At 50.2% G+C, this 13,518-nt stretch overlaps 1 protein-coding gene across 1 annotated transcript; it reads right to left on the bottom strand.

The window, feature by feature from the left end:
• Positions 1-1,529: 1,529 nt before the first annotated feature.
• fbxo46 (F-box protein 46) lies at positions 1,530-10,294 on the bottom strand. Its single transcript, XM_036536635.1, has 2 exons — positions 9,812-10,294; positions 1,530-4,333 (listed from the first exon to the last, which is right to left on the bottom strand). The coding sequence occupies exon 2, from the start codon at positions 4,217-4,219 to the stop codon at positions 2,159-2,161; it is 2,061 nt and encodes a 686-aa protein (XP_036392528.1). The 5' UTR covers positions 4,220-4,333; positions 9,812-10,294; the 3' UTR covers positions 1,530-2,158.
• Positions 10,295-13,518: the final 3,224 nt, after the last annotated feature.

A 13,518-nucleotide genomic window follows, 5' to 3' on the forward strand; every position in this document is an offset into this window, starting at 1 on the left:
CTCACATTTCCGGTGTTGTGTACAGTTTCATGCAGTATATGGCCACAGTTAACAGGTTAAGCTTTGAAGACTTCAAAGGGAAATGGACACTTTCAAAGGACTTGTATTCTGCCCAGGTTACCACCAAAAGCAAACAGACTTCCTTGCATCCTAACATGTTCGCTGGTGACTGTATTATGAGCATTCATCTTGTAAGATTCCAAGCACTTATAATCATGGCTTAAAGTTTCCAACCAATCCTTTTTACCACTTTAGGGTCATTGATAGTCTTTTCAATCTAACACCAATGATCCCACAGAAGACAGGTTTAGGTCATTGTGAATGATGCCATACTTTTCAGTTTTCAGAGGCAGTGTCACTCATTGCCGTTCATTTAATGTCTCAGTTTTTGTGAGGTGAAGGAGGGATGTAAATGTATACTTGGGCCTATGTTTTCCACACAGGTATAATTACACTACATGGATTTACATTTATTCATTTAGCAGACGCTTTTATCCAAAGCAACTTACATAGGTTACAGTTCTTTACAATGTTTCCATTTATACAGCTGGATATTTACTGAAGCAACTGTGGGTTAAGTACCTTGCCCAAGAGTACAGCAGCAGTGTCCCAGCGGGGATCGAACTAGCAACCTTTCGGTTACAAGTCCTGCTCCTTAACCACTATGCTACACTGCCGCCCTAGCAGTATTAGGATTAACAGTATCAGTGGAACGAGTGAACTTGGTTGTACTGTGATGATATGCAAATACAGTATAGGGAGTTAACCTGGCTTTGTCAGAGTCAGCACCTGTCCACCAGAAACTGAGCACGCTGAAACAAAATGGCTGTGAGGTGGGGAAACACGCTGGCAAAGGATGAAAGCGGGCGAGGAGAGCGATTCCTCTCACTGTTATCAGGACAGGGATCCATACAAGGCCTCACCACAATATGAAAACGCTTGAGACGCTTCCAGAGAGGCCATTTTAATCTCAACCTCAAGCTTTTAAATGAGCGCTTGCTTATCTAACCACACTCTTGGCGGGATGCAGCCGTTAAGGGAAATTTTTGCGCCATGCGCCGGGTCAGGGGGGCCCTCGGGACTTCCACAAGCTGCTTCAGAGCGCTCGGCGGTGCAGAGTTCCCAGCTATGCATCAAAGCTGTCCCAGGACACACAAGCAAGGGGGAAAAGGAAAAAAAGCCTGAATCTAAATACCTCGCAATAAGACACGTCACAGTGGACACCAGTTTTAATCACTTGGGTTTATTCGAGAAGCAGAAATTCCCAGTAGCAGTGTATAGCTCAGGACACTACAGGAGTCTCCCGCTACCCCCGGTCAGTGGGTTTCAACCGTAGACAGATTTTTGCAGTTGGAGGGATGGCGTGGGGGCCTGTAAGGGTTAAGGCTGGAAGCTGGTGTTCAGAGTTCGGTGGCCCGTGTCTCCCCCCCTCCACGCAGAGTGAGTGATGGCTTTGGCAAGGGGTGGCCTCTGCCGGCCAGCGTTGGGGGGGGGAGGGGGGGGGGGTTGGTTCGGGAAAAGGTCTGGCCAAAAAAATACAAAAGGTGGATAAAAAAATTTTATCGGGGGTGGTGGGGGTGTGTGTGTGGTGGCGGGAGGGGCTTGACAATGTCCATTAAAATAAAACCAGCACGGAGAGAGAGAAGAAATGCATACACACATGAAAATGATCAAGCAATCAAACATACCATCTTTACAAAATGACATCCAGTTGTTCCTTGTTTCCCACCCCCCCCTTTGCTATTGGTGGCGTCTTTTTTTCTTTTTAAATCAAGCATTTTCGCCGAACGCCCTCCCACCCCTCCGTCTCCCTCTAAGGACACACAGCTTTGGGCGAGCTGCAGGACGAGGCTTTCTGCGATCCGGGAGGGTCAGGGGGTCACCCCCCCCCCCACCCCACCCCCCCACTCAGGGGGCTGACCACCGGGACGGAGCCGCGCAGTTACAATCCAAAAGGACTGGAGTTTGGACGCTGGCTTGCACAGAACACGGATCAAAATTCTTGCAGCGTGAACAGAACTGAAGTGCGGACAGACATGATTCCGGATGAAAAAAAAGTCAGATGGAAAGAGAAGTTGCCCTACCCTGGCTGTGAGAACGGAGCAGGTGGTGGTGGGGGTGGGGGATTGGGGCGGGGCGGCCGCTCCCCCACCCCCCCTCACCTCCCGTCCTCCCTCTTGGCGCGGGTCTGCACCAGCTCGCAGGGCTGCACCCAGTTGTTGTCGTGCAGTCCCACCCGGCAGCCGGGCGTGTCCTTGTCGGTGCGCCGGCAGCACATCCAGTAGGAGCGTCCGTAAGGCAGGTCGTGGTGGTAAGGTTTGGGGTGCCAGCGGCAGAGGGACACGTCGCCGCGCGCATACTGCCGCTTGCACTGCTTGCAGGGGTCGTCGCGGTACAGCGGGTCCTGGTTCCAGCGCGAGTCGGTGGCGCGCACGCCGTACGTCTCGATCAGGGCCTTGAAGTCGTGGCAGGTGCACTTGAGGGCGGCCAGCGAGCGCGTGGGCAGGTAGCTGAAGATGTTGACCATGATGTGGTCGGGCAGCAGCAGCATGTACTGCCGCGGCTCCAGCAGCCGCTGGATCTGGAAGCGGATCTCCAGGAAGTCGTGCGAGACGTGGCGGTACAGGCGGCACAGGGAGGTGTCGGGGCGCTCGTCCTGGCCCGCCGAGGGCGAGGAGGGCCGCTCGGGGGTGCCCGCGCCGCCGCCGCCGACTCCGCCCGCGGGGCCGTTGTTGTTAGCGCAGTCCAGCGAGCACAGGCCCCCACCGCCGTCCTCGTCCGGGCGGGGGGCCTGCAGGAAGAAGAGCTGCCCCGGGGGCGGGTCCTCGCCCGCGTCGGGGGCGGGGCCGGCGCCGCCACCCGCCACAGCGAAGCACACCGTCTCCTCCTGCACGTTCTCAGTGCTGTCCTTGCCGTAGAAGACGCACTGGTCCACGGCGCCCGTCACCACCACCTCCACGTGGAAGCCCGTCACGCGCTCCCGTGCCGCGCCCTTCTTGTCCCCGTTCTCCTGGGCGGGGTCGGCGCCGGGGGCGGCTCCGGCGGGCCACTCGGGGGCGCCCTCCCCGCGGGGGTCGGCCTTGGGCGAGGACGCCAGCAGGCGGCCGGGGTCCCGGGAGGAGGGGCTGACCAGCTGGTAGAGGTCGCAGGTGATCTTCTCTTTGGCCCGTGCGCCCGCCTGACCCCCGCCGCCCCCGCAGCTCATGAACATGCAGCTGGGCCGGCCGGCGGGCTCCGACTGCGAGCGGGGGTCCAGGCTGGACACGCGGAACGCGATCCTCACCTCGCTGCGGGTGCGTGAGCCTCCCGTCCCCGTCTCCCCAAGGCATTCGCCCTCCCTGGCCGGCGGGCCGCCCCCCGCCCGCAGCAGTCCGCCCTCCAGCTGCTGCTGCTGCTGGGACTCGAAGTGAGCGACGGCCTGGGCCACGCGCCGGGACTCCTGCTGCTGCTGCTCCAGGGCGGAGGGGGAGGAGGGCCGGGGGGCGGGCGGCTCAGACATGAACACCACGGGGCCGGGGTCGGGGGCGGAGCCCCGCAGGGTGGCGTTGTGGCCGTGGCCCAGGGCCGGCGAGCCCTGAGCCACCATGTCCTGCAGGGCCATGGCGGTCCGCTGCTCCACCAGCGCCACCATCTCGGCCACCGACAGCAGGTCGGTGTCGCCGGCCGTCTGGGCGTCGTCCGGGGCGGGGGGCTCGGCGGGGCCCGGCTCGAGGGCGGCGTCCCGCGCCCGGCTGGGCGGGTCGTAGGAGGAGCAGCGGCGCCGCCGCTTGGCCTTGGTGCAGTCGGTGGCCCAGTTCCCTTTCACCTTCATGGCGCTGGGCCGCGGCAGCCCCGCCCCGCTGCACTGGTGCGCCACGAAGAAGGCGATCTTCTCCTTGGTGTTCCCCGGCTTGATGACGTACCAGGTGTCCAGCAGCACCCGGCCGTCCTCCACCTTGGCGCCGGGGGAGGCGGGGCCGGGGGCGGGCGGAGCAGGCAGGCTCAGGGGCGGGTCCGGGTCCAGGTCCGGGGGCGTGTTCTCAGAGCCCGCATCCTCCTCCTGCTCCTCCCCGGCCTCGGAGGGGGCGCGTCCCGCTGCGTCGGCCTTGCACAGGGAGGTCCCCGCCGCGCTGCCCGCCCCGCCCCCACCACCGGCCCCGCCCCGCGGCTTGTTCTGGGAGTAGGTGCCGAAGGGGCGGGGGCACCACAGCCGGATGTGGGAGAAGGTGTCGCGGTCCATCACAGGCCGGCCGGGAGCCCGTCCTCTCTTAGGCTGGGGAGCCGCTGCGCCCCTCGCCGCTCATACTCACTGCGCTGGCCAGGGGGCGCCACCACAGAGAGGGGCACATGCGACCTGAAAGAGAGAAGACCAGCGGTCAGAAGGACAGAACGTGATTGCTGGCCTCAGCACTGATTGCTGAACCTTCCACCTTCTGCATTCACTGCGCAAGCCAGACCACAGGAACTTAAGACAAGGCTGCGAGATACAAAGTTAAAACATCTGAACCCCAGAAACACCAAAAAACACAGCAGCAGCTGGAAATACGAGAAACAGCCGGCAGACAAACGCATGCAAGACACCTTAACAGCTCAATCAGATGTACGTCTGGGGAAAATGATGCAGCTAAAGGCAAGTACTTCCAGTTCGCCTACGCACAGGTATGATTTTAGAGATCCGGAGTGTGTGAGAGCGCTGGCTGGAGGAGTCACCCCAGGGCCTGCGTACCCGCTCCCCGCCCCCGCGCTCCGAGGGGCCCTTTAATCCCAGACACTCTTCAGAGACTGCGCGAGAGCACCCCTTCAGCAGCCAGCCTCAAAGGCCAAACTCGATTACCAATTACCGCAGGTTACCGTAAGAGCAATTCTCAGCCTGGAGGTCTTGAATTAATTAAACGGCTCCATTTCAGGCCCTCCGTATTTAGCCCGTCAATAGCGGGGGAATAGAGTGCCTAATGGATTCTGCGCGCTTCAAAAGGGGCCGGGGGTGAACGAGCTGACGCGGTGCGGAGGAGCGCCTTCTGCACTGTTTTTAGGGAAGATCGATGGCCGTCCATCACTCTCAAGGAGGCTAAAGCAGTTTACCTTCACGGCCAAAGCTCTTTATCAAGCCTCTTTGGCATCCGCATTATCCTGCCAACAGGCCAGGAAACGGGTGGACCGGAGGTTCGGGACAGAGTGGCCACCTGTTCGGAGATCTGATCAGATGTGCTGGTCAGGTGGCTCCGGCGCTCACAATGAGCACAAACAAGATACCCCACTGGGGCACTGCTGCTGTAGCCTTGAGCAAGGTACTTAACCCGCAATTGCCTCAGTAAATATCCAGCTGTATAAAACTTGTGACAGAGGTGATTCTCGATGAGAGAATCTGCTAAATGACAATAATGGAACGTAATGACAAATATCATTCAGCACCCACACCAGACCCAGTGATCACTTCTGCAACTTCTGAGGGCTAAACTGAGCCAGATAACAAAGTGCCTGGTGCTCAGGGAGAAGGATATCCAAACACCACCAAGCGGAGAATGAATTTACATTTACGTGGGGGAGGTGAAATGGCCGGTTGCCCGTCCTGTCTGGCATACCCCGCTGGTGTTGGCGTGCAGCTGGTGCTGCATGTGGTCGTGAATGCCTGCGTGACTTGCGAAGTGCACCTTGGCACGCATTTGTTAGTGTGCGTGAGGACGCTGCGAGTCGGCTATCCTCGGCGCTCTCTGCCGGCGCTGGCTCGTAAGCCGAGTCTGCCTCCCACTCGGCCCGCAGACACTCCCCTTGAGCGGGTTATAATCGCACGGCCTGAGCCACCAGTCTGCTGTCATGCCTTTACTTTGTGTGTGAAACCCGGATCCTCCCGCCATTTCCATCCATTTTATCTCGGTCTCTCCCTCCCTCGCTCTCTCTCTGTCTCTCCCTCCCTCGCTCGCTCGCCCACTCCCTCCCTCGTTGCATAAAAAGATTGGGAGACATTACAGAAAAGCTCTCCTCTGCACAGTCTAAAATGATTATCTCTCTTTTATCTGCATGAATGCTGCGATTCGACACCAGAGCGGCAGGGAGGAGCCGGCGGGCCGGGGCGGTCCTGAGCGGCCTGCGTTCGGGTCCGCCGGGCCAGCCTGAGGCAGAGGCCCTGCCTGGCGGACGGGCCGGCGGGAGGGTCCATCGACGCGCATCCATTATTCACCTCCTGTCCGCCAACGAGGCTCCTCAATACAGGGGAGCGCCGACCCGCTGGCCTCCTGAGAGCCTGTGCTATCAGTGCCAGAGCGGCGTGACCAGGGAGCGCTGCAGCCTGAACGCTCCTCTCACTGTCTCTGTCCAAGCGGCTGGTGTGGGCTCAGGTACCACAAGTCCATCAGGGCTTGGCTGTCACCTGCGCTCCGGCCCGCCAGCTTATCAGATACGAACCCAAGGCAACACCAGTGTCGTCCCAGAAGCCAAATGGTTTAGGACAACCAGTAACTAACAGCGTCAGGGCTCTGCATTGCGATAAGCGGGTGTCGATTTCACTGAGAACTGAAACGGAACATGAGACAAACCGAATGGATTGTGCCCTTGTGTTGTACGTCGCTGTGCCATGCTAAATGTGTGGAACTGATGACGTGGCCCCGATCCAAACCCCAAGGGGGCAAAGGTCTACGGTTATTGCCATGAAGAATCCTTTTTTCCTTTCCCCTTGGCAGAAGTGGTGTGGAATTCCCTGAGGAAGCCAAATTCGCTCCCATTTTAAATTGCTGACCTCAGTTGTGAGGTAGTACAGTATTGAGATGTTTTCAATAAGTGCTGAGAGACTTGGAAGGAGGGGGAGAGAGAGAGAAAGACAGAGATAAAAAGAAATTAAAAACAGACAGATACTGGAAAATTTGTATCATGCCGAATGGTCTACATCCCACATATTACCACAGAATCAGCTGGCATCTCCACAAAAGACCTCAGTCTCCATTTGTCAATACTAAAAGCAAAGGTAAGGCTTCTTTCCCCAGCAACAAAAATAACCTATGATAAGGCCATTTTTTCTTATTTGAAACAATTCTTGCAAATTAATGCTGGTTTAAGCTTTTTACATAATCTGCAAAATCCTGGCCTAGCCTCTGCGCCATAACAAAAAAAAAAAGTTGCATCACCAGGAGCGGTACCATACCCAAACCTGACTGGCACCACATCCTGGCCTGCGGCCGTGCTGCGCTTGTAAGAGGGAACTCTCTCCCCGTGACCTCACTCAAGTCAATGCAATGCAGCAGATGTGTCATCAGCACGCTCCTCTTGCGAGGGGCTGAGCCACAGATGCGCTCCCAAATGGCGGCTCTCTTATTCTGATCACACAGGGAAAAACAGCTGACGGGCCCTCCCCAAAAGCTTCGACTTGATAATCGGACCACGTTTAAGCCGGTAATCTGAAAAGTCGGCCTGCCTCCTCCCAAACTGACCTCTCCAAAGTGCCTCATTCCAAACTCATCTTGTCCAATTCAGAGCGGCCCCCACACACCTCCTCCTCCTCCTCCTCCTCCTCCCTCTCTCTCTCTCTCTCTCTTTCAGAACCTTTGAGGCTCACAGACTGCATACGGAGGTGATAAATTATCACCGCGGCTGACTCTCTCCATCTCAGCTCTGGCGGAGACAATACGGACGTCGGAGGGCAGCAGGAAAGACCCATTACTCCCTGCTTCCCTGAACAATGGTCCCTGCGACACTCACTCCACCCATCCACGATTAAATAATCGAGAAGGCCCCTTTGTCACAAAGCGGGGGGCGCAAAGATAAATAAATGCTAAATTGGCAATTGAGGGGTCTGGCCAAGGACTGGAGACTGCAGCATTATGGTGCCCTCCGAGAGGTAACGCGTGCTTTGATCAGTCTTGCTCCTCGGGCCAGAGTTTCACACTTAAAGCCCCCGTTGATGGTTTCTGTCACCCTCAAAAGTGAAACTGCAACTCGCTTTTGAGAACAATTTCTGTCAGGTGCAAACTGCAGTTTTACATTTATGTAACACCCAAAATGAGTGAGACTGTAGTGTGATTAATGTGTAAACAGAGCCAAGAACACTGATTTACCAGTTTAACATCTTAAAATGCAGCTAATTCAAAGACTCAGTGTTTCCACACTATCGAACTGTCCTAGCAGGGCTAGCAATATATCTTTGTGGTGTCTGGCTGTTTTGAAATGCGTTTTCTCAAGACTACAAGCAATGGACTTTGATCACTCAGTGAGTGGTCATTGTAATTTCGGTAATCTGATTGATAAAAAGACTCCTATTTTACGATTGCATTATTCGCTCTCCAACAGGTTTGTATCAATTCCTCATTAGTGAACAGGCAAAACTTTGTTAAGCCCAACAGTACCTACAATAAGTTTACAGATATCATTAGCTAGTCTAAGCTCAAATATATTACCTCAAACACAAAACGTGTATTAAACAAACACTTCCACGATCGGGAGGTAAAGGCAAGGAAGCAAAAGGCAGGAAGTGTTTGCTTTTCAGACGTGTATGGACACGTATCTACCATCAAACACGATCTCTTAATATTTTAACCACCTTACCGTATCCTGTTAGCCATTAACACTATAAAAGTCACACCGACAATTGCAAAGCTGGTCTAGTTAATTACATTGCCTCATTTTGGAAAAACTTAAAACTTGGTGCATGCTATTTCCGCATGCTTTAAGACAACTACCTACATCACAATAAACGGTACCATATATTTGATATGTAGGTGATTCAACTAGGTAGCATAGCTACAGTTGTTTTTGAGAAGCCTTGTCACAGACCAAATGTTTGCACGAAGAGTGTCATGTTGTGGTCATGCCAAAGCTTAATTTAATGATTAGCTAGCTAGATTAGCAAGCACCTGGACAAGTCAACGTCTGCCAAGTGGCTACATTCTTGTGTTGTGGAGACATGTTTTGGCTGTTTGAACCGATGGACATACTAGCTTTTCAAACTTAAAACAATGCTAGGTAACTCATAAAGAAACAGATTCATACGGTGTTTACATTTTTTTCTGCCGTCGAACAGCTGATTAACATTAGCTCATTAGCTACTTTTCCCGATTCTATTCAAATGACGCTTCGACTTATTCTTTACCTAGCCAACTAGGTAGCTATCATTAGCAACAGCTAGCTACCTTGCTAGGTCAATTAACTAGAGACTTAATCACAATTCCCAATGGTGTTAATTCACATTTTTATTAATGCTAACAATTAAATCTATTACCGAGATAATGTTAAGATAACTTAGCTAGCTAGCTAACTAGTCTAGTTAGTTCGGTTGCAAACAAGGTGTTGGGTAGTTTAGTTCATGACAGTTTCTGACACCTGCAACTTTGAGGTTAATTTCCGCAATCTACCGATGTAACGTTAAATCCGATTACACGGCTGTTTTAAACATTTCATGTACACTGTAGCTATGTTTATCATTAACGTTAACGTTTCCTTTTAACTACCTAGCTTACACTGACTAACTCACACGACAACGCGAATATAACAGAACCCTCCAGCTACCTGGACGGCTAAATCATTTAGCACACGATTTACAAACATGTAACGCCAATCAATATTCAACAATAGTAGCTAACGTTAGTTAGTAAGCTACTTTTTGAACAACGTTAGACTTTGTAAGGGCCCACACTTGCTGTCAGTAAGTCCAAAGGAAACCAAAATAGCTCACTATAGCGAGCAGCTTGCAGTCAACTGCTGACGTTAGCCATTAGCTAGCTAGTAGAAGACGCTTTGCTAATTCCATCTAGTATGGGTAAACGCTGTACTGTTTATTTATATTGATCGTATAGCTAACGCTAAATAGCTAAAAATGTCTGAAAATAAAATGGGTTTTTGACCGTACCTCTTTGCTAAGTTAGCGATATCTTTTGTTCCAGGGTCCCGACAGTTGTGTCGCTCGCAAAAGGTGTCTCCAGGTAGCAATAAATCCAGGGTCCCGGCTCTTCGGCCTGTTTTCCTCAACACAACAAACTAGCTAGGAAGCTAGCAACAGGAAGCAAAGGGAGGAAGGGGATGGCTAGCCAGCTACGTCCAGGTAGAAATATCTACTTTCAGTTTGCCCACGAAACCAGCGAGCTATTGTACCGTCAAGTTATGACCCCTGGGCCAATACTGTGGCCTAATCCACTCCCCTACAATGCAGCTCGTTTCCTAGCATTAACCTCCATGTTTAATGTGACAGATTCTGTTGGCAGGATCCCGGTTGCCCTACGTCGGGATCAACACAGGCCAAACACTACTATGCTAGCTCGTTCTCCCAATAACCAAAATAATCGGCCAAAGCGAAGCAGCGGAGAGGAAGGCCATCTTGTTGACAGGCAGCTGCGCAGGGTCAACAGCCAATAACAAGGCAGAGTCTATGGCGTGCCCATATATGGCTGCCCCGTGCCTCCCCCCTTCTTTACCCGCCTCCCAGCTTGCGGGTCCTGGGGTTCGCAATTTCCTAGCGAGTTGCAAAAGCGTTACTGCGCCGCAAACTGTTCGATGTCAGTGCACCTGAACATCGTCACGTCGTGTATACCTGTCTGATTGGTGGTTTTGCTACTTTATTCTACTTCTATCTTAAAGTAGAGCTTTTTAGCAAGCAAATGCCTGCTTCCGAGGGACAGCACAGAAGATCGAACAACTGAGAAATGGTTATATCTGTCTTACCCTAGCTTAATCCTAGGGTAACAAACACAGGGACCAGGGAGGTCTTAAAAGATCCGAAAAGCAATGGCATCTCATCTTCACTGAGTTCTTCTCTGTCACACTGTGAAACTCGAAAACAATTTTTGGCCACATGTCACTTTTTTCCATGTCTATATATGTTTTATTTACCATGTTCTTCCCAATGACATGTATTTTATAATCAAGGATAGTGTATTAAAAAGTAAAGGAATCATTAGAACTACAGCGGTTCAGGAGAGATTGATGGGGATTGAACAGGCTATTACTTCTGCCCTTGATCCGGTCTCCTCCGTCCTGACAGCATGTACATCCTTTTGCAAGCTGGTCAGGCAAGGCAAGTTAAACATTTGTGTTTATCTTTAAACCAAAGTTGGGGCAAAATTGAATTCACCCATTCTAATTAGTGTATCAGTCTTACACAAGGCAGCACTTGGTCAATTGAGTCTAGTGTATAGTTGGGAAAAAATGTCTGTTCACTTGTCATTGTTTTCTACTGTTTCACTTTGCTGCCCATGTTGGCTTCAGAACACTTCAAAAGAGTTCACCTTTTAAACATTTGTATTAGAATGAAAGGTAAGTTAATTTCTTTGCCAATTATGTTTCACCTTTCACACTGTGATCCTGAATATAATTTTTATTTTTGCAAACTAATAACAAAAACAAACAACCTCAGTGCACCCCCAGTTGTCTCAGTATATCCCGATGTCTACACAGTATTTATGACTTTTTGTGCATCCTCGTGGGCTGCAATTGCACCCCTCTGTATTTTTTCCTGTGGGTAGTCCAAACATAATTGCAAACCTCTAGTTCAGGCCTTCTCCGCCTATCAACACTGATATGAACTAGTGCACAACACTATGCCTTTTAAACTAATTTTGGTGTCTGTGGGAGGGTGGCAGACAGTAGAGATGTTAATGAGGAACATGAGACAAGATTCTGGAAAAAAAATGCCTGCAGTTTATTTACAGGTTTACATGTCCCTGAATCCCATGCAAACTTGCTGAATTCACTATACACAGTTTTCAACAAGACACTCGCAGTATGAAGACTAGACAAACTAAAACATTTAAGCATTTAAGTCTATGCCCCAACTCTGGCAATACTTGACTCACAGCCACTGTCAGTATTGTTACCACTTGTTTTTGCTCCTAGGCAGCGCTACACAGGCCCTCTAATACTTGTAGCCCGTCACCCCTAGTAAAACAATGAGTGGATACAGTATAGGGTATCTTATCCTTATATTATAGACAACACTCAGAATAGGTTCTTTCCACAAATGAAATAACATTTAGTCATTTTAAGGCACGCACATTGCATTTAACTGTTTTTCCTTGACACATCTTAACTTAATCTTAACATCTTAACTTATAGCTATAACTCATTGTGTAACACCTGCTAAAAAAGGAGATTTTAACCACTGCATAACATTGTGCTATTTGTGGCATGATGCAGGAAAAACAAATTGGAGTTTTGAGGCCTGAGCCTTCTCCATCCATGGCATGGATTTTCAGTCTGTGACAGTGTCTCCTTAAATAGACACGTTATATTTAGGATGACATCAGTGCTTTACGGATGAGTCCCTGTCTCGTTTAAGAGTAAACATCAAATGTATAATTTTTCCTGTAATTAACTTTGCTTAAATTGTATGTCTGTTTTGTACAATTAATTAAAAAAAATATATATATAGTTATGGTGGGTACACTTAAATATTTGTATCATGTTGAGTGAAGGTCTAGGTATTGAGTTTGAATTTTCGGCTTTGATACATTTGTGGCATATTGAGACAGAATTCCCAGGCATAACATTTACATTTACATTTATCCATTTGGCTGATGCTTTTGTAAAAAGCGACTCACAAGTTAAAAGCTCTAAAATACTAAAATTACTCAAGTGAAAATGCATTGCTGTTGGTTGTTTCAAAAGATTGATGTTAATAGTTAAAATAATTGTCAATAACTACTTAAAAGAATTGAGAACGATTGAAAATAATGTTTATGTGACATCATTCCCCAAAGAAGAGTAAGCAGCCACTAATTGAGATGGCCTCAGGTGTGGCATTAAATTATGAAAGGCCTCAAATTGTGACCTCAATATGTGTTGATTTGTCCTTTTAAATCAAAGATACCATCTTCACTGGTTACATCTTTTCACATGTTCCACACTGACAGCACTTTGGCTAGACATAGGCTTCATATCCATTATAACAAAAGACCAGTGTTTTGCCACCGCTGCTCCTTCAGAATGGGAGACTGCAGCAGTGTGTTACGTTTTTAAAGCTGCTGTAGGTGATCAGCAATGACTGTATTCTGGGACTGACAACAGGCACATGACTTCATGTCTTTTATCATAGAGACTGTGCAGAACATGCCAGTGCATTTATTTTGGTTCAGTTGTGTTGGTCCTCCTGAAGGGTTTTAATGCACACTGACGTGTGGTGAAATGCAGTGTCCATTTTTTGTACATACAATGCTGTGGTGCCTCTTACTTGTTCGTATGGGAGGGTGGAATGCTCCAGTTGTTTCTTGTGCTATATGGAGGTGTGGTTGTAAAGGCTGTGGCTATATCCTTCTCCCTGCAAGTGTGGAAGCAAACCTGTTTGCAGAGGTCAGCAAGGGCAACCTGAGTACCGACATTTTTGTGACGTCCAAAGAAAAAAGGCAGGCAAAGACAGATAGAAAATGAGCGAATGGTTATAGTTGAACGTGGACGACATTTTGCTGGCAGCAAACACATATTGTGACCTTTAAACCTTCCATCTTCCACCAACTGTCATTTGACTTTTATCACTGCAAACCTGTCATTCTTACTACTAGCACTGTTTTGGTGTCACTTATATTGAGCAGCCAATATTATTCTTTCAAAAAGAAAGAAAAAGATGTT

The sequence above is a fragment of the Megalops cyprinoides genome, chromosome 9 (assembly GCF_013368585.1).
Source record: "Megalops cyprinoides isolate fMegCyp1 chromosome 9, fMegCyp1.pri, whole genome shotgun sequence".
NCBI classification, from domain to species: domain Eukaryota; kingdom Metazoa; phylum Chordata; class Actinopteri; order Elopiformes; family Megalopidae; genus Megalops; species Megalops cyprinoides.